Source organism: Canis aureus, chromosome 23, assembly GCF_053574225.1.
Source record: "Canis aureus isolate CA01 chromosome 23, VMU_Caureus_v.1.0, whole genome shotgun sequence".
Lineage (NCBI taxonomy): Eukaryota > Metazoa > Chordata > Mammalia > Carnivora > Canidae > Canis > Canis aureus.
In genome coordinates, this window is record NC_135633.1 from 29,801,111 (window position 1) to 29,824,551 (window position 23,441).

The 23,441-nt window shown below is 37.6% G+C and overlaps 1 protein-coding gene across 13 annotated transcripts in view; it reads left to right on the plus strand.

Moving 5' to 3' along the window:
• ACER3 (alkaline ceramidase 3) overlaps positions 1 to 23,441 on the plus strand; it is a 158,521-nt gene that overhangs the window by 63,770 nt on the left and 71,310 nt on the right. For 9 of the 13 annotated variants that reach the window (XR_013362289.1, XR_013362288.1, XM_077867159.1 and 6 more), the window contains one exon: positions 10,789 to 10,841. The exons of 2 other annotated variants lie outside the window; for them this stretch is intronic. Coding sequence is in view for 7 of the 11 variants with exons in the window: in XM_077867159.1 (XP_077723285.1) it covers positions 10,789 to 10,841 (53 nt within the window). In the remaining 4 variants the exon portion in view is untranslated. Of the gene's footprint in view, positions 1 to 10,788; positions 10,842 to 10,997; positions 11,103 to 11,573; positions 11,598 to 23,441 lie in introns of those variants that run through there. 2 more of the 13 variants (XM_077867167.1, XM_077867168.1) reach the window with 2 other exon arrangements.

Here is a 23,441-nt window from a genome sequence, read left to right on the forward strand (position 1 = left end):
GCACATAGCCCAGTGCAGGGCTTGAACTCACGACCCCAAGATCATGACCTGAGCAGAAATTGAAATCAAGAGTTGGTTGCTTAACTGACTGAGCCACTCAGGCACCCTTTGACTTAGATTTATAGATTTATATAGAATTATTTAGACTACAAAACATGAGAGACACCTAACTCTGGGAAATGAACAAAGGGTAGTGGAAGGGGAGGTGGGCGGGGGGTTGGGGTGACTGGGTGATGGGCACTGAGGGGGCACTTGGCAGGATAAGCATTGGATGTTATGCTATAGTTGGCAAATTTAAAAATTGAAAAATTTTTAAAAAAATTTTTAAAAAAATATAAAGAAAGGGAAATGAATAAAAAAAAGGTTTATTTAGACTGAATATGGACTTTGAAATTTAATCTATAAAAATCTGATACTTTTAAAGAACACAAAAATAGTCATAAATATAGTCTTATAGTACTGAAAGAGATAAGAATATTGTTTTACATTTTATAGGTGAGAAACTGAGGGTCAGACATGTGGATTTAAGATTGCCCATTAAAAAAAAAAAAAAAAATTACCCATTAAAGGGCCTCTGGGTGGCTCAGTCAGTTTAAGCGTCTGCCTTTGGCTCAGGTCATGATCTCAGGGTCCTGAGAATGGAGCCTCAGGTCGCCTAATAGGGAGCCCACTTCTCCCAGAGGTAGACTCTACCACTGCCCCTGCTTGTGCACTTGCTCTCGTGCTCTCTCTCTGTCCTATAAATAAATAAAATCTTATTTAAAAAAAAAAAAGATTGCCCATTGAGAACTGGGTCCTCACTCTGTAGTCATCATGAGTTCCAGTCTTACACTCTTCTTGACATACCAGTATCTCTAACTTACCTAAAATCTAAGTGAACTAGCTATGTACTTTAATCTTAAGGGAACATTAATTGATTTTTTTATTAGGTTTTAGAGAGCATTGTGGTTGGGAGAATATGCTTACACTAAATTTGTTTTAGCACCTTTGTGATTTAAAAAGGAAAAAACAGGTTCCCAAGCTGATTATCTTTTGAGAGCCTTCTTATAACTATAGAAAATATGTTCTGTTGAGAAAAAAATAATACTGAACATCTGTAGAATATTTTTTCCTGTCTTTTCCTGAATTGAATAACAAAACCTGAAATTATACCTTGCCCACATTTCTCATCTAATGAAAATAAGTTTGATTCTTAAATATCTGACTGACTTATATTTCCACATCTGGCTTTTGAAAGCATTTTATTTGGTACCTCTAATTTTGTTTTGATTCATATTCTTACCACAATAAATTATCCCTTCTTAAGTTTTGATCAGCATTGACTCATTAAAGTTTATAATTTCTAGATACCTGTATCTTGTCAAGACAATTTTATGTACAGCCTTAAATTACAAGCTTATTTTTCATTTTAAGATTCATATTCATAGGGGTACCTGGGTGACTCCATTGGTTAAGTGTCTGCCCTCAGCTCAGGTCATGGTATCAGGGTCCTGGCATCAAGCTACGCGTTGGGCTGCATGCTTAGCAGGGAGTCTGCTCTCTGCCCCCTCTCTCTGACCCTTCCCCCAGCTCACGCTGTCTGTATGTCTCTCTCAGATAAATAATAAAACCTTTAATTTAAAAAATGCAAAAAAATAAAAAAATAAAAAAATAAAAAATGCATACTCATAAATAAAGTCTTTTGTAAAAGTATGTAGATATTACTAATTTTGGTGGGGTTTTAAAAATTGTTCTTTTGGGATGCCTGGGTGACTCAGCGGTTGAGCATCTGCCTTCAGCTCATGGTGTGATCCTGGAATCCCAGGATCGAGTCCCACATCAGGCTCCCCTTGAGGAGCCTGCTTCTCCATCTGCCTATGTCTCTGCCTCTCTCTGTGTGTGTCTCGTGTATAAATAGATAAAATCTTTTTAAAAAAATTAAGAAAAAAGGCAGCCCGGGTGGCTCAGCAGTTTAGCACCTGCCTTCACCCCTTCAGGGTGTGATCCTGGAGACCTGGGATTGAGTCCTACATCAGGCTCCCTGCATGGAGCCTGCTTCTCCCTCTGCCTGTGTCTCTGCCTCTCTCTCTCTCTCTCTCTCTCTCTCTCTGTGTGTATCTTTCATGAATAAATAAATAAAATCTTTTTTAAAAAATTAAAAAATAAAAATCTTGCTTTTGTGACTTGTTGAGATTTACAGCTAGAAGGGTTTTTACTCCCTTCCTCCCCATTAAAGCACATAAGCACATCATAGTTTTCCCCTGGGTCTGGGTATAGTCCGTATGATAAATTATTTTAAGAGACTTAGTTATCACTGTTTATACTCTTGGTCTTATTTTCCTGTTATATATATTTGAAGATTTTATTTTTAAGTAAATATTGGATGTAAGCCCCTACATCCAACGTGGGGGCTCAAACTCACAACCCTGCGATGAAGAGTCCCATGTTTTACTGACTGAGCCAGCCAGTCACCCCTCATTTTCTTTCCATTATTTTTTTTAAAGATTTTATTTATTTATTTGACAGAGAGCAGAAGCAGGGAGCCTGATGTAGGACTCAGTCCCAGGACACTGAGATCATGATCCAAGCCAAAGGCAGATGCCCAACCAACTGAGCCACCCGTGTCCCTCTTCCCATTATTTTAATGTGTCTGGAGAGAGTCTGTGTTAACCACGGATTAGAGGGAAAGTGACCAAAATAGTTCCTGAACTCTACTTTGATTTCTTGTGAAATGTAGGCATGTGGCTGAATTTCCCATCTGGCTCACGGTAGAGGCTTGCTTTTGGACATTCTAGTTTATTTTTCTCCTTCCCTTTGCAAGCTACCTCCTGCCTTTGTTTCCTGTGCCACAAGTTTCCTTATGTCCTGGGTACAAAACTACAGTTTCATCCTTGACTAGTCCCCCTTCTTGGTATTCCCATATCCCTTCATTAGCCAAGTCTTCAGGTTCTGTCTTTGTGATCTCTAGGATCAGCCTCTTTCTTTCCATTTTTGTCTTTCTAATTGACAACCTATACTTCTCATTATACTACTTACCAACTTCACAGGTAACATGGGACATCATGCATTCTTTTCCTAAGTAAAAGTTCTCTTCCTTTGGATACCTGCCACCATACAGCCTTATCAAAATTCTGTGGTTTCTCTTAATTGTTTCCAAGAGTAAATGTGACACTAGGCAAGGCTTTAGAACAGAAGGACTTTTTTCTAATATGAGCTCTGCCACTTACTAGCTATTTGACCTTGGTCAGTTTCATAACCTTTCCAAACATCACTTTCTTCCTGTACAAAATGGGAACAATAATGTGGGAATACGTTGTGGATCTTTTGAAAGTTTTGGAGGTAGAGTATATAAAGTACTATACCTGGCACTGGTATAACAGGTGCAAACTAAAAACACTATATGCTACCAGCTCACCTTTCTGACATATTTTCTCTTCCTCTCTGATACTCCAGTTCTATTGAATGAAATGCCTATTCTTAAGCATTGTCCACATCTCCATACCTTTACTCAAATTGTATATGTGTTCTCCACTTGCATGTTCTCCCTCGCTGTATCTGCCTTAGAATCTCTCTTAAGTTCTATCTCAGACATCAGCTTGTGAGGCAGGCCTTTCTGTTCTTACTGTCTACATTCTACTGAAATAATGTTTTTCCTCTTTGGAACTCTTTTCCCCTATTATATTTTCTCAATTCAGAGACATTCCTCGCTACCCTCTACTACACATACACATACACATACTCTAATGTGAAGTGCTGGATCACTGAGGAGGAAGAAAAAAAATCAATTAGCGAGTACTTAATAAATGTTCTTTATATGTTCAGCACTGTGCTAGGTTCTGGAGATTCTTTAGTGAACTATAGAAAGCTGGACCATGCCTTTATGAATCTTAAAATTTGACAGTGATCTTTGACTTTTGATATTCAGCAAAATCATTGGCAGGCCTTTAAAATACAGGTACCAGAGTACTCACTGAATTAGGAGTTTCTAGAACAAGGACATAGCATTTATAAGGTTCTCTAGGCAAAATAGCATTCTCTAAAAGCTGATAACTACTTGCCTAGTTAAACACTATTTCTTATATATGTCTTGTATGGTTGTCTTAATGGAAGACAAAGCAGAGGAAGATTTGACTAGGAGGTGACTTTTAAAATGGATATGGGGATCGCTTCTCGGCCTTTTGGCTAAGATCAAGTGTAAAATGGATATGGGAGGGCAGCCTGGGTGGCTCAGCGGTTTAGCGCCGCCTTCAACCCAGGGTGTGATCCTGGAGACCTGGGGTCGAGTCCCACATCAGGCTCCCTGCATGGAGCCTGTTCTCCCTCTGCCTGTGTCTCTGCCTCTCTCTGTGTGTCTCTCATGAATAAATAAGTAAAATCTTTAAAAAAATAAAAATTAAAAAAATAGATATGAGAAAAAATAATAAAATGGATATGGGATACACACTGAAATATTAAGGGTTAAGGGATGTGAGGTATTCAGTTTACTCATAAATGGTTCATAAAAATAATTATATGTGTATACATAATATATTTACATATACATACATTTAGGTATACACACATATATGGGTATATATATCAAAATATTAGAAATGGTGATTCTGAGTAGAACATACCCAGCACTTTACCATTGTTTAAACAGTTCTGAAGTTTGAAATTGTTTCACAAGAAGCTAACAGGAATGAGCAAAAATTAGTTGGATCTAGAAATTGTGTAAGATTTCATGTTTTTGTTTTTGTTTTGGTAATCTCTACACCCATCATGGGGCTTGATCTCACTACCCCAAGATCAAGAGTCTCATGCTCTTCCGACTGAGCCAGCCAAGTGCCCCAAGTTGTGTGACATTTCAGTGAACAGAGACATAGGTTATAGGCAGGTGGGATTGGAGTCAGGGGATAAATTTTCAGGTTGAAAGGATGAGCTAATCACAAGACCAGCAAAGGCAGAGGAGACTAGAAGTTGATAGTGTGAGATAAGAGACCGGTCAGGGGCAGCCCCGGTGGCGGCCGCCTGTAGCCCAGGGCATGATCCTGAAGGCCCGGGATCGAGTCCCATGTCGGGTTCCTTGCATGGAGCCTGCTTCTCCCTCTGCCTGTGTCTCTGCCTCTCTGTGTGTCTCTCATGAATAAATAAATAAAATCTTTAAAAAGGAAAAAAAAAGCTTCACAAAAGATGACATAAAAAAAAGAAAGATCGGTCAGGTGTGACTGAACTACAAATTGCAGTAAAATAAATTAGTGGAATTAGATTATGAAGCTTCATGTATGCCTTGCAAGTTTAGTCGTTATTATTTAAACTTGTAGTCATCAAGTAGAATGCTCCCAGCCCAACGTGGTAAGGAAAATGATCTGTTGAGGTGCACAAAGAAAACTTTGTGACTTCTATTTGTATATATGTTACCTCTTTCTTTTTTTTTTTTGTTACCTCTTTCTTTACCTCATTCTCCTAAGTTTCTACTTTTTGTGTCTTAAAATGTATGTAGTGTCTTAACACAGTAGTGTATATACAGTTTATAAATAAATATATATATATGTGAGGTTTCTAAAAAATTTTTTTTGCCATCAAAGTTGAGAGACCACTCCTTTAGACATTTTCCTACCTTGTAACTAAAGCAATATTTTTAAAAATGCAAAGTTATATTAGTCCCTGTATGTATGCATGTGTATATGCGCAGTTTTTCAACAATGTACTTTGTCTTTAGTATAAAGTACAAATCTGAATCAGATTTTATTATGACTATTTATGTATTTATTTATTTAAGATTTTATTTATTTATTCATGAGAGACACACAGAGAGAGATGCACAGACACCAGCAGAGGAAGAGGCAGGCTCCATGCAGGGAGCCCAACTCGATCCTGGGTCTCCAGGATCACGCCCTGGGCTGAAGATGGCGCTAAACCACTGAGCCACTCGGGCTGCCCAGATCTTTCATTTTTTAAACGTACTACCTTGCCCTTTACATCTGCCTGATCCTTCTACACAGAATGAGCTCATTTGTTAAAAAATCCTTTTACCTGCTTAACTCCAGTTTATCCTTCAAGCCCTATCTTATGTGTTACTTCCCCCAATAGCCATCCTCTGACTCCCTAGATGTTGTTATAACCCCAGTATATAATAGACTCCCAAGCTCTGAAATGGCCCTTTTCATATTTTTAATGGCTTAAAATTCTGAGGACAGGAACCCTATTTCTCTTGTTCACTCATTTATTTCAGAGGAAATGCTTGGAACCTGTTGAGGGCCCAGTAAATATTTATTGAAAAGGAAATGAGTGGAGCAGCAGGAACTCTCATTCATTAGTGGTGGGAATGCAAAATGGTAGACAGACTTGCAAAATTAAATATACTTATCATATGATTCAGCAGTCACACTTTTTGGTATTTATCCAAAAGAAATGAAAGCTTGTCCTCACACAAAAACCTGCACACAGTTGTTTATAATAGCTTTATAAGGCTGTGCTTGGAAGCAACCTAGATGTCCTTTAGTAGGTGAATGGATAGGTAAACTGTGATGCCTTTTGACAATGAAATATTTATTCAGTGCTAAAAAGAGGTGAAGTATCAAACAATGAAAAGACAAGAAGGAACCTTAAATGCCTATTACTAAGTGAAAGAATACGTATTACTAACCAATGATTCCAACTATTGATACTCTGTAAAAGGCAAAACTATGGAGACCATAAAAAGATCAATGGTTGCCAGGGTTCAAATAGAGGGAGAAATGAAATGGCAAAGCAAAGGAATTTAGGATAATGAAACAGTTCTCTATGATAATGGTGAATACAAGTCATTATAAATTTGTCCATACCCGAGAGTGAACCATAAAATGTAAGCTGTGGACTTTGGGTGATAACGATATACCAGTGTAGGTACATTGGTTGTAACAAATATACCATTGGGATAGGGGATCTTGATGGTGAGAGACGCTATGCATGTGAGGAGGCAGGGTTTGTATGGAAAGTCTTTGTATTGTCTCCTCAATTTTATTGTAAACCTAAAACTGCTCCAAAAAAAAGAGATGCTTACGTAGGCTCAGTTGGTTAAGTGTCTGCCTTCGGCTCAGGTCATGATCCCTGCATCCGGGATGAAGGCCCATGTTGGGCTCCCTGCTCAGTGGGGAACCTACTTCTCCCTCTCCTCCCTGCTTGTGCTCTTTCTCACTATATCTGTATCTCTCTCAAATAAATAAAATCTTTAAAAAATAAAAAAGTCCATTAGAAAAATAAATCTATAATAAAGAACATTCTACAGGAGGCAATCATTAGGGAAATGCCAATCAGAACCACAGTGAATACCACTTCAATCCATTAGATTGGCTGTAATCAGAAAGACAGTAACAAGTATTGGGAGGATGTAGAGAGATTCATATATTGCTCATGGGAGTGGAAAATAGCGCAGCTGCTTTTGACAAACACTTCGGCAGTTCTTCAAAATGCTAAACACAGAATTATACCATATGGTCCATACATTCCACTCTTAGGTATACCATAGACTGAGTGGCTTGAACAGCAGACTTCTCTCTCACAGTTCTGGAGGCAGGGAAGTCCAGAATTAAGGTGCTGGCTGATTTGGTTCCTGGTAAGATCTTTTTGGCTTGCAGAAGGTTACTTACTTCTCCATGTCCTCACATGGCCTGTCCTGTTGCAAGCCAGGCAGATTGAGAGTGAGGTCCTATCTTTTCCTTGTCTTCTGAGGACACTAATCCCATCATGAGGGCCTTACCTTCATTTTTTTTTCCAATTTTTATTTATTTATTTATTTATTTATTTATTTATTTATTTATTTATTTATTTATTTATGATAGTCACACAGTGAGAGAGAGAGAGAGAGAGAGAGAGAGAGGCAGAGACACAGGCAGAGGGAGAAGCAGACTCCATGCACCAGGAGCCCGACATGGGATTCGATCCCGGGTATCCAGGATCGCGCCCTGGGCCAAAGGCAGGCGCCAAACCGCTGCGCCACCCAGGGATCCCAGGGCCTTACCTTCATGACCTCATCTAAACTTAATTACTTTCTGATGGCTCCACACCCAAATACTGTCACATTTGGTGTTAAAGCCCCAAATGGGTGGAGTGGGGACACAAGCATGTAATTTGTAACAAGGTCCATCAACTGATGAATGGATAAATAAAATGTAGTATATTCATAGAATAGAATATTATTCATCCATGAAAGAAATGAATTATTGAAATATACTATAACATGAGTGAACCTTGAAAATATGCTAAGTGAAAGAAACCAGACAGAAAAGATACATATTGTATGATTCCATTTATATGAAAACTCTAGAACAGGCAAATCTGTAGAGACAAAAAATTACATTAGTAGTCGACTAGGGCTGAGGAATGAGGGGGTTTGAGGACAAATAAGGAATGACTACTAATAGATGTGAAATTTCTCTTTGGGATGATGAAACTTCTAAAATTAGATAATGATAGCTGCATAACCTGAACATTTACGAACAAGTGAATTGTGCACTTTAGGTAAATTAATTTTATAGTATGTGAATTATATCTCAAAACTGATATGCTTTAGCAAAAATTGATAGTTTTCTTTAAGGTGGCAAAATAGAAAACATTGTATAGAGAAAGGTAATGCTCTTCTATTACATTTCTTTGCATTCGAAATAGATTGTTGAAAGGAAGTAAATTGTAGAGATCTCTGAAAATCAGACTTTTAATGCTATACAATAAACAGTACAAGACAACATTTAAAAAGGTTTAGGCAAAAACAGTTCTTGAGTAAAGCATGATTAAGTGGCCAGTTTACCTTTTAGAATGGTCATCCCACTACATTTTAATTTTTTTTATCTCACAGTATATTGTGTGTGGCTTTAACCCACAGTTTGTGAGCTCCCCGTCTTCCATTGATTTTCCACCTTCGCACTTTCTAATTTTTCCTTTGGAAAAAAGACCTCAGTGATTCTGCTTCCTCATTTCTTTAGTAAAATGAGTGCAGTAACTGTTTACTTCTGTCACCTCATTTCAAACAGTAAGTGATTTTTTTTTTTTTTTTTTTAAGCAAGACTAATGGAGCATTGGGTAGTGCAGTTGGTTAAAAGTCTCTGACTCTTGGTTTCTGCTTAGGTCATAATTTCAGGGTTGTAAGATCGGGCCCTGCTTGGGGCTCTGTGCTCACTACAGAGTCTTGAGGTTCTCTCTCCCTCTACCTCTGACCCTCCTGTTTGTGTTCTCTTCCTCTCTCAAATAAATGAGTAAATCTTAAAATAAAATTTAAAAAAGGCAAGAATAACAAGGGATGCCTGGATGGCTTAGTCAGTTAAGTGTCCGACTCTTGGTTTCAGCTTAGGTTGTGATCTCAGGGTCCTGGGATCAAGCCCTGCGTCAGACTCCACGCCCACCTTAGAATCTGTTTGAGATTCTCTCCCTCTCCTTCCTCCTTTGCCCCCCCACCCCACTCTTGTGCGTGTGCACTCATAAATAAATCTTTTTTAAAAGCAAAAGTTACAAATGTTTAAAGTTTTTCTCAAGGGGCTTTGTACAGATTATTTGGTGATGCCTTCATTTACCATGTTTGTTAAGGCCAACTGTTACACACCCTTAAGGCTAGCTTCCCTGGTTTCTTTTCTCTGTCATCTTTCATAAGTACCCCTCTACTGTGCTCCCCGTGGTACTCTCTATCTCTTTATCATATCTCCACTTATTGGCATCTTATCTACCTGTCTCTTCCATTAGACTGTATGCTTTATTAAGGCAAATGACTGGAGCTTATCTTTGTAACCATAACTGAATTTAGCTAATAGGAGGCACTCAGTTAATGCTTGTTGAATTGAACTGAATATATCACAGTAGAAGCCTTTTTGTAAGGTATAATAGGGACTGATATTTTGTCAGCTAATTTTTAAAAATTCAAAACCTAGAATTATTGTAAAATTATATATATACCTACTTTCAAATTTTATTTTCATTAAAACAGTTATATAATCTTTGACAGATATTTGATACATGGCATGGCCTTTGAATATGGAATCCTTATTATAGTTCTATTTAGTTTCTCTTGCATCAAAAAACAAATTTTTAAAAACCCTAAAATGAAAGCAGTTTATTTAAAATAGAGACACTTGGGAAGAATTTTAAGACCTAAATATGGAATCTTTAGATTTTTACTATTTTCCTCAATCTGATAGATATCTTACCCACACTTAATTCAACAGCAATTTTTATTAACAACTTTTTTTTTTAACAACTCTATTTTATTGAGCCTGTTTTAAGCATTTTAAATAGTTTTCATAGAAACAACAGCTGTCTTTTTGCAATCATTTCTGATAACTAAGTACAGTGTCATTAGGTTTGGGAACAAACATAACTCTCTGGCTCTTAGTAAGTTTATAATTCAGCTATTTGGATAAAAGTGCACGGAAGTACTAGAGTAGCTAATTAGCTGTGAACATTAAAGCTTATTCTGAGAGGCAGACAGTCTCCTTTGCTGTTCTGCCCACTGTTCCCTTGTGCTATAGTCAATAAGCTTCTATCCCTTTAAAAAAAAAAAAACTTATCCTAATTATCAATAGTATATTTTACAGAAAGAATGGAGAATATTGACTAATCCAGTAAGAATCCACTTATAGAGGGAATTTATGAGAACTTATACTGTACTTACCTTTTTTCTATATCAAAATTTCATCAATTCTATAACTTATACAGAGTCTGCTATATCCTGCCATAAGATTTCATAAATTTTGTTCTTAAAATTCAGTGCTTTGCATTGTCTTATTATCTTCTCACATCACTGGCCACCCCCAAAGAATTTCATGCTAATTGGTTTTTTTTATTTGTTTGTTTTAATTTCAGTGGTAGGAATGGGATCCTGGTGCTTCCACATGACTCTGAAATATGAAATGCAGGTCAGTAATGACAAAATTAACTAAATGCTTATTTCCCTTCACCCCAGAGACACTTTAGATTTGAGAAAAGAGTACATTACTAGAGGGTGCTATTGAGGTAAGAGACTGAAGGGGAAAAAAAAAAGGGATTACAAATATCTGGAGTTTTTATTTCAGGCCAAAGGATCCAAATTTGACTAAGTGAAATAAAGAGGTGAACAAATAAGTTGTCCATAGAGAAAGCAAGTGAGAGCAGTACAGCTTTTGACCTCCTCTGTACAGGTATGTATAATGTTAGAGCAGGATTAGAGAGTAGAAACCCCTGGAGACATTTTGTAAAAACAGTCAGTTCACTAAGATAATATATATTCTTCAATGCCTGCATTTTCTCATGTCTCTCTAGTAGCATCCATTTGAATGGATGGTTCCCCTAGCTAGCAAAGTTTTAGAGCTATGCAAGGATTTTTATTTACTGTCCTTTCTCTAGGAGGCCATATATCTAGTCCTCGATCTTTTTTTTTTTTTTTTTAAGATTTTATTTATTCTTGAGAGACACACACACAGAGAGGCAGAGACATAGGCAGAAAGAGAAGCAGGCTCCATGCAGGGAGCCCAACGTGGAACTTGATCCCAGGACTCCAGGACCATGCCCTGGACCAAAGGCAGGCACTAAACCGCTGAGCCATCCAGGGATCCCTAGTCTTCGATCTGTTGACCTCTTTATTCCCCATTGCTAACCCACAAACTCAGAACAACACTGTCCAGTAGAGATATAATGTGAGTATATATGTAATTTGAAATTTTTTGGTAGCCACATTAAGAAAGGCCATGTTAAAAAGAAATAAGTGAAATGAGTTTTAATAGTATGTTTTATTTAACCCAATATATTCAAATATTATTTTAACATGTAATCAGTATAAAAATTTATTAATGAAATGTTTTATGTCTTGAAATAAGGTGTATATCTCAATTTAGATTTGGTTTATTTCAAGTGCTCAGTAGCCATATAAGGCTGGTAGCTGCTGTATTAGTGCTATTCCAGAAGGATCTGTGAATTATTAATTACAGCTATATTAAATGTAAAAGCATTAATCCTTAGGATTGATTCTGATATTCAACACATATTTATAATAAGGCTGTCCTTGCTTTGGAGAATATGCAATTGAATAAGACACTGATCTAAATTGAGCATGAACACATTTCTTACGCTTTTCTAGCTGGGAAAACAGACTTCTAAACAATGGTATAATATGAAAATTATTTTTACAGAAGTACTCTGTGGCAGTACAGTGGAGCTTGGAAGAATGTATAAAAGTCAAAGACATTTAAACAGAATTTGAAAGAATTCATTAAACCTTTTTAGGTAGTGAAGAGATGAAATGACATAACAGATTTGCACTCTGCCATAGAGAAGCAGGGAGTCCTCGCACTGTGTGATATATCTGACAACAGTGATAAAGCAATAACTTAAAATGGGTTTCAAGGAATGGTGAGAAATGGCAGGAATGCTGTTCAAAATACTTAACCAACTATACGGCAAGAGTTTCCACAATAAGAGTGGTGATACAAGTGAGCAACATCTGAATAATAATCCTAAAGATAAGTCTTTGCATTTTATCATACTAAAAAATAATTGGAATTTGTCCAGCTCTAGCAATTATGAAATGCTTTCATATATAATATCTTAGTTACTACTCATGTTTTATATATCCCAGTATTAGTAAAAGAGGCTAATCGATTTAATAACCAAAATCACCCACAGTATAAATTATGTATTTCCTATATATTTATATATACATACGCACATATTTCTATATACACATATACGCATCCATTGATTAGCACTGCCAACCTGGGAGCATGAAACCCCAGTACCAAAGAGTGCACTTAACATTCATATCTGGTTTCTAAAAATCATTTCTACCAATGGCATACAAGAGTTCATGGCCAATACATATTGTTTCCTGTGTTCTTAATTTTAGCCATTTTGACAGGTGTGAGATGATACCTCATTGTGGTTTTGATTTGCATATCCTTGATGATGAGTAATGTTGAACATCTTTTTATCTGTTAGCTATCTCTATGTCTTCTTTGGAGAAATGTCTGTTCATGTCCTCTGTCCATTTTTTATTTTATTTTATATTATTTTTTAGAGATTTTATTTATTCATGAGAGAGAGAGAGAGGCAGAGATACAGGCAGAGGGATAAGCCGGCTCCCTGCAAGGAGCCCAGTGTGGGACTCGATCCTGGATCCTGAGATCCCGCCCTGAGCCAAAGGCAGATGCTCAACCGCTGAGCCACTCAGGTGTCCGTCCCTCTGCCCATTTTTTAATTGGAATGTTTTTTTGGTGTTCAGTTGTATGAGTATGTATATATCTTTTTGTTTTTCTTGTACTGTACTGTTTTGATTCCTACTGCTTTGTAGTATATCTTGAAATCTGGGATTGTGATACCTCTAGTTTTGTTCTTTTTTTTTTTTTAAGATTGCTTTCGCTTTTCAGAATCTTTTGTGGTGCCATACAAATGTAAGGATTATTTGTTCTAGTTCTTTTTTTTTTTTTTTAAGATTTTGTTTATTTATTCATAGAGACAGAGAGACAGAGAGAGAGAGAGAGAGAGACAGGCAGAGGGAGAAGCAGGCTCCATGCAGGAAGCCTGACGTGGGACTCGATCCTGGCTCTCCAAGATCACACCCCAGGCTGCAGGTGGCGCTAAACCGCTGTGCCACTGGGGCTGCCCTATTTGTTCTAGTTCTGTGAAAAATGCTGTTGCTATTTTGATAGGAATTGCATTAAATCTATAGGCTGCTTTGGGTAGTATGGACATTTTAACAATATTTGTTCTCCTGATTCTTTAATCCATTTTAAATAAAAATTTTTATGTGATATGAAGTCAGTCTAGCTTCATTCTTTTGCATGTGGATGGATATCCAGTTACCCCAGAATCATTTGTTAAAAAGACTGTTCTTTCCCCATTGAATTGTCTTGACACCACTGTCTAAATTCAGGCAATCATAAATGTATGAATTGATTTCTTGACTTTCAACTCTTTTTTTTTTTCAACTCTCAATTCTGTTCCATTGACTTATATGTCTATACTTACTCCAGTACCAGTACCATACAGCCTTGATTACTGTAGATTTGTAGTAAGTTTTGAAATTGGGAGCTGTGAGTCCTCCAAATGTGTTCCTCTTTTTAAAAATTGCTTAAGCTATTCTGGATCCCTTGCATTTCCATGTGAATTTTAGGATCAGCTTATCAATTTCTGCAAAAATTAGCTGGGATTTTGAAAGCGATTCCATTGAATCCACAGATTACTTGGAGAGTATTGCTATTTTTAATATTGTCTTCCAATCCATGAACGTAAGATGTCTTCCCATTTAAGTCTTTTATTTCTTTCAGTGATGTTTTATAGTTTGTGTGCAAATCTTGACTTCTTTTGTTAAGTGTATTCATAAGTATTGTAGTTTTTGATGCTATTGTAAATGGAGTTTTCTTAATTTCATTTTTTTACTTATGCCTAATTTGTGGAAATAACAATAATTTTTGTATGTTATTGTATCCTGCAACATTGCTGAACTTATTTTTTACCTCTGGTAGTATTGTGTGTGTGCATATGTGGATTTGTTAGAGCTTTCTGTGTATAAGATCATGACGTGCAAATAGGGATAGTTTTCTGTCTTTCTTATCAATTGGATGCCTTTTACTTATTTTTCTTGCCTTGTTGCCCTGAACAGAACTTCCAATACACTGTTGAGTAGAAGTGGAGAGAGCAGATGTTCTTGTTTTGTTCCTAGTCTAAGGAAAAAAGTTTTTAGTTTCTCATCATTAATTATAGTATTGGCTGGAGTTTTGTGTGCATGTCCTTTATTAGACTGAGGAAACTCCCTTCTATTCCTAGTTTGCTGATTTTTATCATGAAAAGATGTTGGAGTTTTCAGATCCTTTTTCCTGAATTTCTTGAGATCATCATTGGTTTTTCTCCTTTATTATTATTAGTATGGTCTAGTACATTGATTCTCATATATTGAACCAACCTTGCAATCCTGTGATAAATTCCATTTGGTTAAGACCTATAACCCAAATGAATATCTTTGTAGGAAATGTACTAGAGTACTTGGTAGTAATGGAGCCTGATGTCAGCAACTTACTCAAACAGTTCAGAGAGGGAAAAAAAAAAAAAACTTCTTTGTACTGTCCTTCAAACTTTTCTGTACCTTGCAGTTTTTTTTAAATTTTTATTCATTTATTTTTTAAGATTTTATTTATTTATTCATGAGACACAGAGCAAGAGAGAGGCAGAGACACAGGCAGAGGGAGAAGCAGGCTCCATGCAGGGAGCCTGACGTGGGACTCAATCTCGGGACTCCAGGATCGCGGCTTGGACTGAAGGCAGGTGCCAAACCACTGAGCCACCCAGGGATCCCCAAGTTATTTTTTTTAATAGAAAAACCATGTACATGTTCTTTGACCCAGTAATTGCACTCCTAAAAATACTTCCTAAAAAAGTAATTAGAAAGGGGGTTGGGGCAGTTGGGAATGAGCACAGATGTTTTATAAGCATGTTACAAATTGAGAGTGTTACACATAGTAAAGATTTTTAAATGATCTAAATGTTTAGCAAAAGGGAGATTATTACATATATTACATATACTCTGGTATATCTATGTGTTGAAATGTACTCTAGCCATTTAAAATAATATTTCGAGGGACAGGAGCTTGGCTGGCTTAGACAGTAGAACATGTGACTCTTGATCTCAGAGTCATGAGTTCAAGCCCTACATTGGGGTTCCTATAAAGCTTACTTAAATAAAATAAAATAAAATAAAGGAAACAGGATCTCTGGTTGAGTACCTTTAAAAAATAGATAAGTAAAATAATAGTTTGAAGACTATTGAAATGGGAAAATGTTATAAAGACAACACTTTATGTAATGTGATATTAGGTTTATAAACAATAAACCTGGAAGGAAGTACATTTTGCCTCATTTCTTTTCCTTTGTTACAAAGTTTGTAATCTAAAAAACAAACAAACAAAAAAAAACAACAAAGTTTGTAATCTGTGACCCAAAATTATAACTCCCATCCACCCATACAAATGTCCTTCAAACCTTTGCCCCTTGTTTTCTGAGCAATATTCAACCCTGATCAAGCTCAGTTAATCTGCTTATCCTGTGCCTGAACTGAGTTGCTTAATATTACTCATAGAAATTATGTCTGTTAAATTATCTCACTTTTTTAAAAAAGATTTTATTTATTTATTAGAGAGTGGGCAGGGGAGGGGCAGATGGAGGGGAGAATCAGACTTCCCACTAAGCTGGGAGCCTGACTTGGGCTCAATCCCAGGACACCAGGATCATGACCTGACCCAAAGGCAGATGCTTAACTGACTGAGCTACCCAGGTGTCCCTAATTGATCTCACTTAAGTTACTGAACAAAAATCTCAAATAACCAACCACTCAATGCCGTAAGACAGTACCATTACATTTCCCTGACAGTTTCAGTTTTCATTCTCCAGAACTATTTATTTCACAGTTGTTGGTCTTGCTTTTTAGATTTCTTTTTATATCTTTTTTGCCTCATGTCCCCTTTTCCTCACTGATATCTTCAGTATTTCACCAAGAATATAGAAGTTAATAAGAAACTCCCTCATCTTTCTACCACTATCCTCTTCCTTCTATTATTGTGGAAGAGATGTCTCATCTCCTCTCAAAGTCCTCCTTCCTACTCAAAGACTTAAGCCTGCAGTTACATACTCCAGCCCAGTCTCTTGCTCCATCACAGTCTTTAGAAAAATCACTACATTCATTCACTGCCATCTACTTACAAACACACTCAAATAACTTCTATCCTTTAAAAATTATTCCCTTGACCCTGTGTCCAACTTCAGCTATTGAATTATTTTTTTATTCCCTTTCACATCAAAACCATTTGAGTGTCTGCTCTCTCTACACTTACCTCCCTCTCTTTTCCTCCCATTGAGTTAGGTATTTCTTCCTTCGTTTCACAGAAACTGCTATTAAGATTGCCAGTGACCTTCATCTTGCCAAATCCAATAAATACATTTCTGTCTTATCATTTGACCTCTCAGTAAGCATTCCACACAATATTTGCTTTTTTTCTTTGTGAAACACTTATTTTGGCTTCCTACTTCTCCTTTATGTAAAAGGAAATTCCCTCAGTCTTCTTCCTTACCTGACTGGACAGTCTTTGTGTGTGTGTGTGTGTGTGTGTGTGTGTGTAGTTTTATGGTTTTATTAAAATATGACATGCACTTAAGCTGTCTATTCATTTTCTTCGCTGAGCAGCTTGCCATTGGGACTGTTGACAGATGCCAGCGGGGCTGCTCTTTCCGCAATGGTTTTGTGGTCCCTAGAGGAGATACTGTGAGCAATATCTGCAGAGTAAGATTTGTTGCATGTCAGCACTTCAAGCTTATTTCTTTTAAGATTTTATTAATCTTAAAAAAGAGCATATGCACATGTGTACAAGTAGGGGGAGGGGCAGAGGGAGAAGGAGAGAAGCAAGACTCCCTGATGAGCATGGAGCTGGATGGGAGGCTGGATCCCACAACCCTGAGATCATGCCCTAAGCTGAAACCTAGAGTCAGGTACTTAACTAACTGAGCCACCCAGGTGTCCCAACACTTCAAGCTTTTTGATATTGTAGACTAGGAACTTCAGGAAGTCACTGGGCAGCTTTGTTTTCTTGTTCCTATAACCAGCGTTGGGCATCAAGATCAGGCCCTTGAATCTTCTGTGTACCCTATTGTCAATGCCTCTGAGTTTCTACAAGTTGCACTTAATTTTCACATATCGGACTGACATGTGCCAGATGTACTTCTTGGACTTTACCAGAGGTCTGAGGGTAGCCATGATGCCAAGTAGGAGACAGCTGCCACCTCTGCAGGAAGTGCTGAGGAAGGGGCCGTGGCCACTCTTTTAGTCTTAGGCTACATTCTCTGTATTCTCTCCTAGGTGATCTCATATAGTATCATGCTATTAAATATGATTTTTATGCTGACTTCAGAACATCTGTCTTCAGTTCTAACCTCATCTTTGAGCTCTAGATTTGTATAACCAACTATATGTTTGACATACCACTTCAATGTCTAGTAGAATCTCAACCTTTAATATGGGCAATATGTAATTATTTATTTTTCCATACCAGTTCCTCCCCTAGTATCTACTGTGATGCCATCTCCACATAGTTGCCAAAGCTGAAACCTAGAATCATCCCTGATTTCTTTCTTCCCCTCATCCCTCACATCACATCTGTTACCCATTCTTCTGGCTTGATTTTTGAAATATAAACTAGATAATGAAAAAAAAAAACTAGATAATGTGTTCTGTTTTCACAATGCCTACCCTTGTGTAAGCCATCATCGTCTCATTTCCTTGCTACTGCAATAGTGAGCTGTTGCCCTGCAGCCATTCAGGTTAGTCTTTTAAACTTTAAATTATATCGTATTGTTCTGCTGAAAACTGTCCAAGACATCCATCTGCATTTAAAGTGAAATTTAAATCTTTACTGGGGCCTACATGATCTGGCCCTGGTCAAGTTCTACAACTTCAGTTTTTACTCTTCCTCTGCATTGTTTACTACACTCCAGTCACACTGGCCTGGTCTCCCCCAATAGAATGTAAACTTGTTGAGAGCAGCAATCCTACTTTTAATTTTAAATATCACTCTACTTTAGCATATAGACTAGCACTTGCACATGGAATATGCCCATTAAATATGTTAATGGAAGGGAAGAAGCGTTTGAAGAAGAAAGGAAGGACATTTAATTAAACACATGAGTGAATAACTAAAGAGATGCGTTAAAGTATTAAATAGTTATCCCTGGATTGTGGGATTACAGGGAATTTTATTTCTTTCTCTTTTGCATTTATGTTTTACACATTTTCTATAATAAACATGAAATAACTTTTGTAATAAGGAAAGCACATGCTTATGCTGGTTTTAAAAGAAAAGAGACTTTAAAAGACTCAAATATGCTTTGGAGGAGTAGTAACGAGAAGCCAATCTGAATATCCTTCATTCTAAAGCAGACTGATGCAGGAAAGATGTTAGGGCTTAAAGCCAACAGTCAAGAAAGAATTCTTGAGATGTCCTGCTCACAGGACCTGTGGGCAGAAAGAGCTGCACTGGGGTCATGAGGAGTGGCCCATTATAGACTTACAAGTTAGGAGGGGGTCAGGGATAGTGAAAGTCTCTGAGGAATTTTGGAAGCAAGGTTTCCAGGACCTTGATGGGGGCTAACTATTTTTGGGAAAAGGTCATTTATTACTAGCTAATAAAGCCTGAGTCATGAGACCCTTCAGATGGATATTAGTGGGGCATATGCTTGGGGAATAATTGCCAACATATATTGTGAGGAGTAGAGATAAAGAAAATTTCCAAAGGAATTTCTATATGTTAAAGTAGACTCACAGGATCCTGGGGGTTGGGCTAAGATTGTTCTTTGCCCTCAGCAAAGTATCAACATCAAGTCACTTGAGTCCCTAGAGGAATGTCACTCTGCCTGTTTCAAGGACTTGTCAATGGACTATAGGAGTAACAAAATTTAATAATTTTTCTTGTGCCTTTGTCTCCCCCATCACAGACTACCTCCTGTCCTTGGGGGTATTAAAATTAATTCAATTTTGAGTTTTATTTATGTTGTTTTTTGTTTTGTTTTGTTTTGTTTTTAAAGATTTTATTTATTTATTCGTGAGAGACACACAGAGAGAGAGAGGGAGAGACACAGGCAAAGGGAGAAGCAGGCTTCAGGCAGGGAACCCAATGTGGGACTCTATCCTGGGTCTCCATGATCACGCCCTGGGCTGAAGGTGGCGCTATACCGGTGAGTCACCTGGACTGCCTGAGTTTTATTTATGTTGCAGATCATTGTATTTTCCAAAGATCCTAACACCAATATATCTCATCCCACCTGCTTTTCTTACAGTGTGACATTGACTTTCCTCAAGAGGTATAATCTTTGTTCCTTGCCCTTGAATCTGCACAGGACTTACTGTGGTGGACATAAAGCTATATTACTTCCAAAAGTGAGTCGCAAAACTAATAGAGCTGCTTCCTCATCCTCCTGGGATGCTTACCCTGGGAACCTAGCACCATGTTGTAAAGAAGCCATTCAGCCATGTGGAAAGGTCATGTATAGATGTTCCTGCCTCACCTGAAGTCCCCAGACTGCAGCTAGCATCAACTGCCCAAAATTTGAGTTTGTGAATCTTTAGATGATTCTAGCTTCCAGCCTTTGAGCTGTCCCAGCTAACCCTGAGTGAAGGAGAGATGAACTACTCCCTCCCAGATCTACTCAAAATGCATATTAATCAGCAAAGTAAATCTTGGTATTTTAAGCCACTGAGTTTTAAGGTGGTTTGCTATACAGTAATGGATAACCAGAACAATTTACAAAACATATCTACTCTAATTCTGTACATATGGCAATCTCTGACATTCCCTTAAACGCATGTTTTTTTTTAAGACTTAGGTAAGTTTTTAAATCTCTGGGATTGTTCCTGCTTGTTATTCCTAAAACAGTAACCCTAGATGATAGTGTGTGTCTGTCACATATATAAAGAAACAACCTCATGAATGTGTTGAGACAAGGCGAGACTAAGTATCTGAGGGAAGGAAGGATAGTCTCCCCTACTGTGTGCTGAGTAGATACAGCATGACAGTTTTTCAGTTCTGAGGACTGACTTGGCTTGTCAGTTTCAAATGAGAAACACCAAAATGGTGAAAGAACTAAAACTCTAGTCTTGATGCTTGAGGGGAAGAAACTGGGAACATGTAGCCTGAAGAAGAGAAGACACTCCCCTCACTCAGCTGTACATACTGGAATCTCTCAGATTTAGCATTTTTCATGTCTGGCCCTATTACACTTCCCTCCCTCCCTTGGACAATTCCTGTTCGTCCTTTAAAGTCTTAGCCAAAGTGGCAGCTTCTCTAGGAGGCCTTCCATGGCCCCAGGGTAGGATATGTACCCTTCATATGTTCCTCTACAACTGCTTTGTGCTTCTCTGTTATTGCCCTTAATCTTTTGCTTTATAAATATCTTTCCTTCAGAAAAAAATATAATAAATAAATAAATAAATAAATAAATAAATAAATAAATAAATATCTTTCTTCTGTATCAGAATGTGAGATACCTAAGAGCAGGGACTCTGGTTGACCTTGGTGTATCCCTATACTTATAGGGCACAGAGTACTACATAAATGTTTTATGAATTCGTGTTTGAAGGGTTATCATGTTGAAAAAGATTCTGTTTGCTCTTTGTGGTCATAGTGGCATAAAAGAGACACCTTGGGAAGAATTTTCTGAGCTAGTAAGAGCTTCTTAAAGATCTTGTGTCCTCTGTCCTTGGAGGTGCCCAAGCATAAGCTGGACAAAAACTTTCATTGATTCAAAAATTGATACTTGGGCAATAGGTATGCATAAGGATGATATAGTCCTTTCCTCGAGGAATCTGTGGTTTAGAAATGAAGAAGGTAATATGCTAGTGAATGTAGTGGTAAAGGGACCTACAGTATGCTATGGAAATGGAAAGAGAAATTATTTAGAGGAGGAAGATCAGAGAAAGGGTTTCACACAGGTGACTCAAACACATGTGTGAGTTGCATCCTCAAAGATGAATAGGAATTTGCCAGGCCAACTCAAACCCACAGAGATGAGAGTATATCTGGCACCTCAGGGGACTGCAAGTAGTGCATTGTGGTTGTAGCTATGGATGGAATGGGAATGTGTGTTGATGTTGGTGACAGTGCTAACAGTAATAATAGCTAACATTTGTTACATTATTGAGTACCTGCTCTGTGTAGACATTGAACTAAATAGTAAGAGATATGTTTTGAGAAGCTAACCAGAGGCCAGATCTAAACTTCCTCTTGGACTTTATTCCCCCTATAAGCCATTAATAGATTTGGAGCAGAAGTGGGACACACTTTGATTTGCATATAAGTTTAATTGTTGGTAAGATTATTACCAAGATAACAGCATTGGATGGACCAGATGGCATTTAATCCTGAGATCTTTGATTCTATGCTTTATCATTATTGTAATACTATATCAGCTTTTTGGGACAAATTATACAGATCGCTTATTTCTTGCCTCTTTAGGTCTAAAGGATGGTTTTATGTGCTTGCCTATTTGGACAGAAATTATATTTGACTCAATTTCCCAATGATGGAGGAGGGGAAAATCCTCAGTATTGAAGGACTTTTTATTTTTTTATTTTTATTTTTTGAAAGATTTTATTTATTTATTCATGAGAGATAGTGAGAGAGAGAGAGAGAGAGAGAGAGAGAGAGAGGCAGAGACACAGGCAGAGGGAGAAGCAGGCCCCATGCAAGGAGCCCGACGTGGGACTCTATCCTGGGTCTCCAGGATCACACCCTGGGCTGCAGATGGCGCCAAACCGCTGTGCCACCGGGGCTGCCCTGAAGGACTTTTTAAAACAGCTTCCCCACCTCTCTAATTTAAACATAAAATGATTCCTTGAAGCCTTCTTGTCTTGTCTCCTTTCAGGATAAATTTGGCTCAGCTAGGTTAGGCCATCGTTTTTTATGCACACTGAAGGAAAGTATAAAATGACAGTGCTGCCACTTAACTGACCCTGGTGCTCAGTGAACCTTTTCACCAGCCTGAATTTTAGCTTGTTGTAGCTGTAGAGAAATTGGAGGCCTAGTCTTTACTTCTGCCTAAACTGAGCACAAGCTGATTTTGACAGTTCTGTCTTAAGAGTGATTTGGAACTTAGATGGTATTTTTTTCAGATTTATCATTGCTAGGAGACTGATTGGGCTCCAATTCTGATTCTACTACCACTTTGCTGGCTGTTTGAGCATATCTGTGCCACTTAAGCTTTCTGAGCTTTTGTTTCCTTATCTATCTAATGGATTTAATAATACCTGTAGGAGTATTTGTGAGGATCAATTGATTGGCATACGTGAGAGTGTCATCTTAGGATCTGGTAGATAAGTGCTTATTAAGTATTAGTTTCTTTCCTTTTTCTTTAGTTAGAATGTCTGAAACACCATTATTGATTCATCGTTAGTGATTCATTCCTTTGAGTACTATTAGGTGTGCTTCTGTAAAGGGTAATGTTTTAAGCTATCATTGACTCGTCTCATGATTAATGTGTCACATCCTTTCAGCAATTAGCCAAGAGCAACGCATTTGGGAATGAATATGAAGGAAACCTTGGAGAAGGAATAGAGATACCAGGAGTGGCCTTCAAATAGGGATGTGAAAGATACCAAAGAACAATTTAGTATTATAGAGCTTTAATTTTGAAGAGATTTTTATTTTTATTTTTTTAAGATTTTATTTATTTGAGAGAGAGCACAAGCTGCGGGGAGGGGCAGAGAGAGAGGGAGAAGCAGGCTCCCTGCCAGGGGTTTGAACATGACCTGAGCTAAAGGCAGACACTGAACTGTTAGCTACCCAGCCACCCCTAGAAAGGTTTTTAAAATGTAGTTCAATTTACAAATTTTATAAATGGAAAAATAGCCAAGAGAGGTGAAGTAACTTGACTAGAAGTTAGACAGAAAGTGAGAGACAAGATTAGGACCTACATTTTGTTTCATTTACTTCTTTGTGTTTCCTTTACCTATC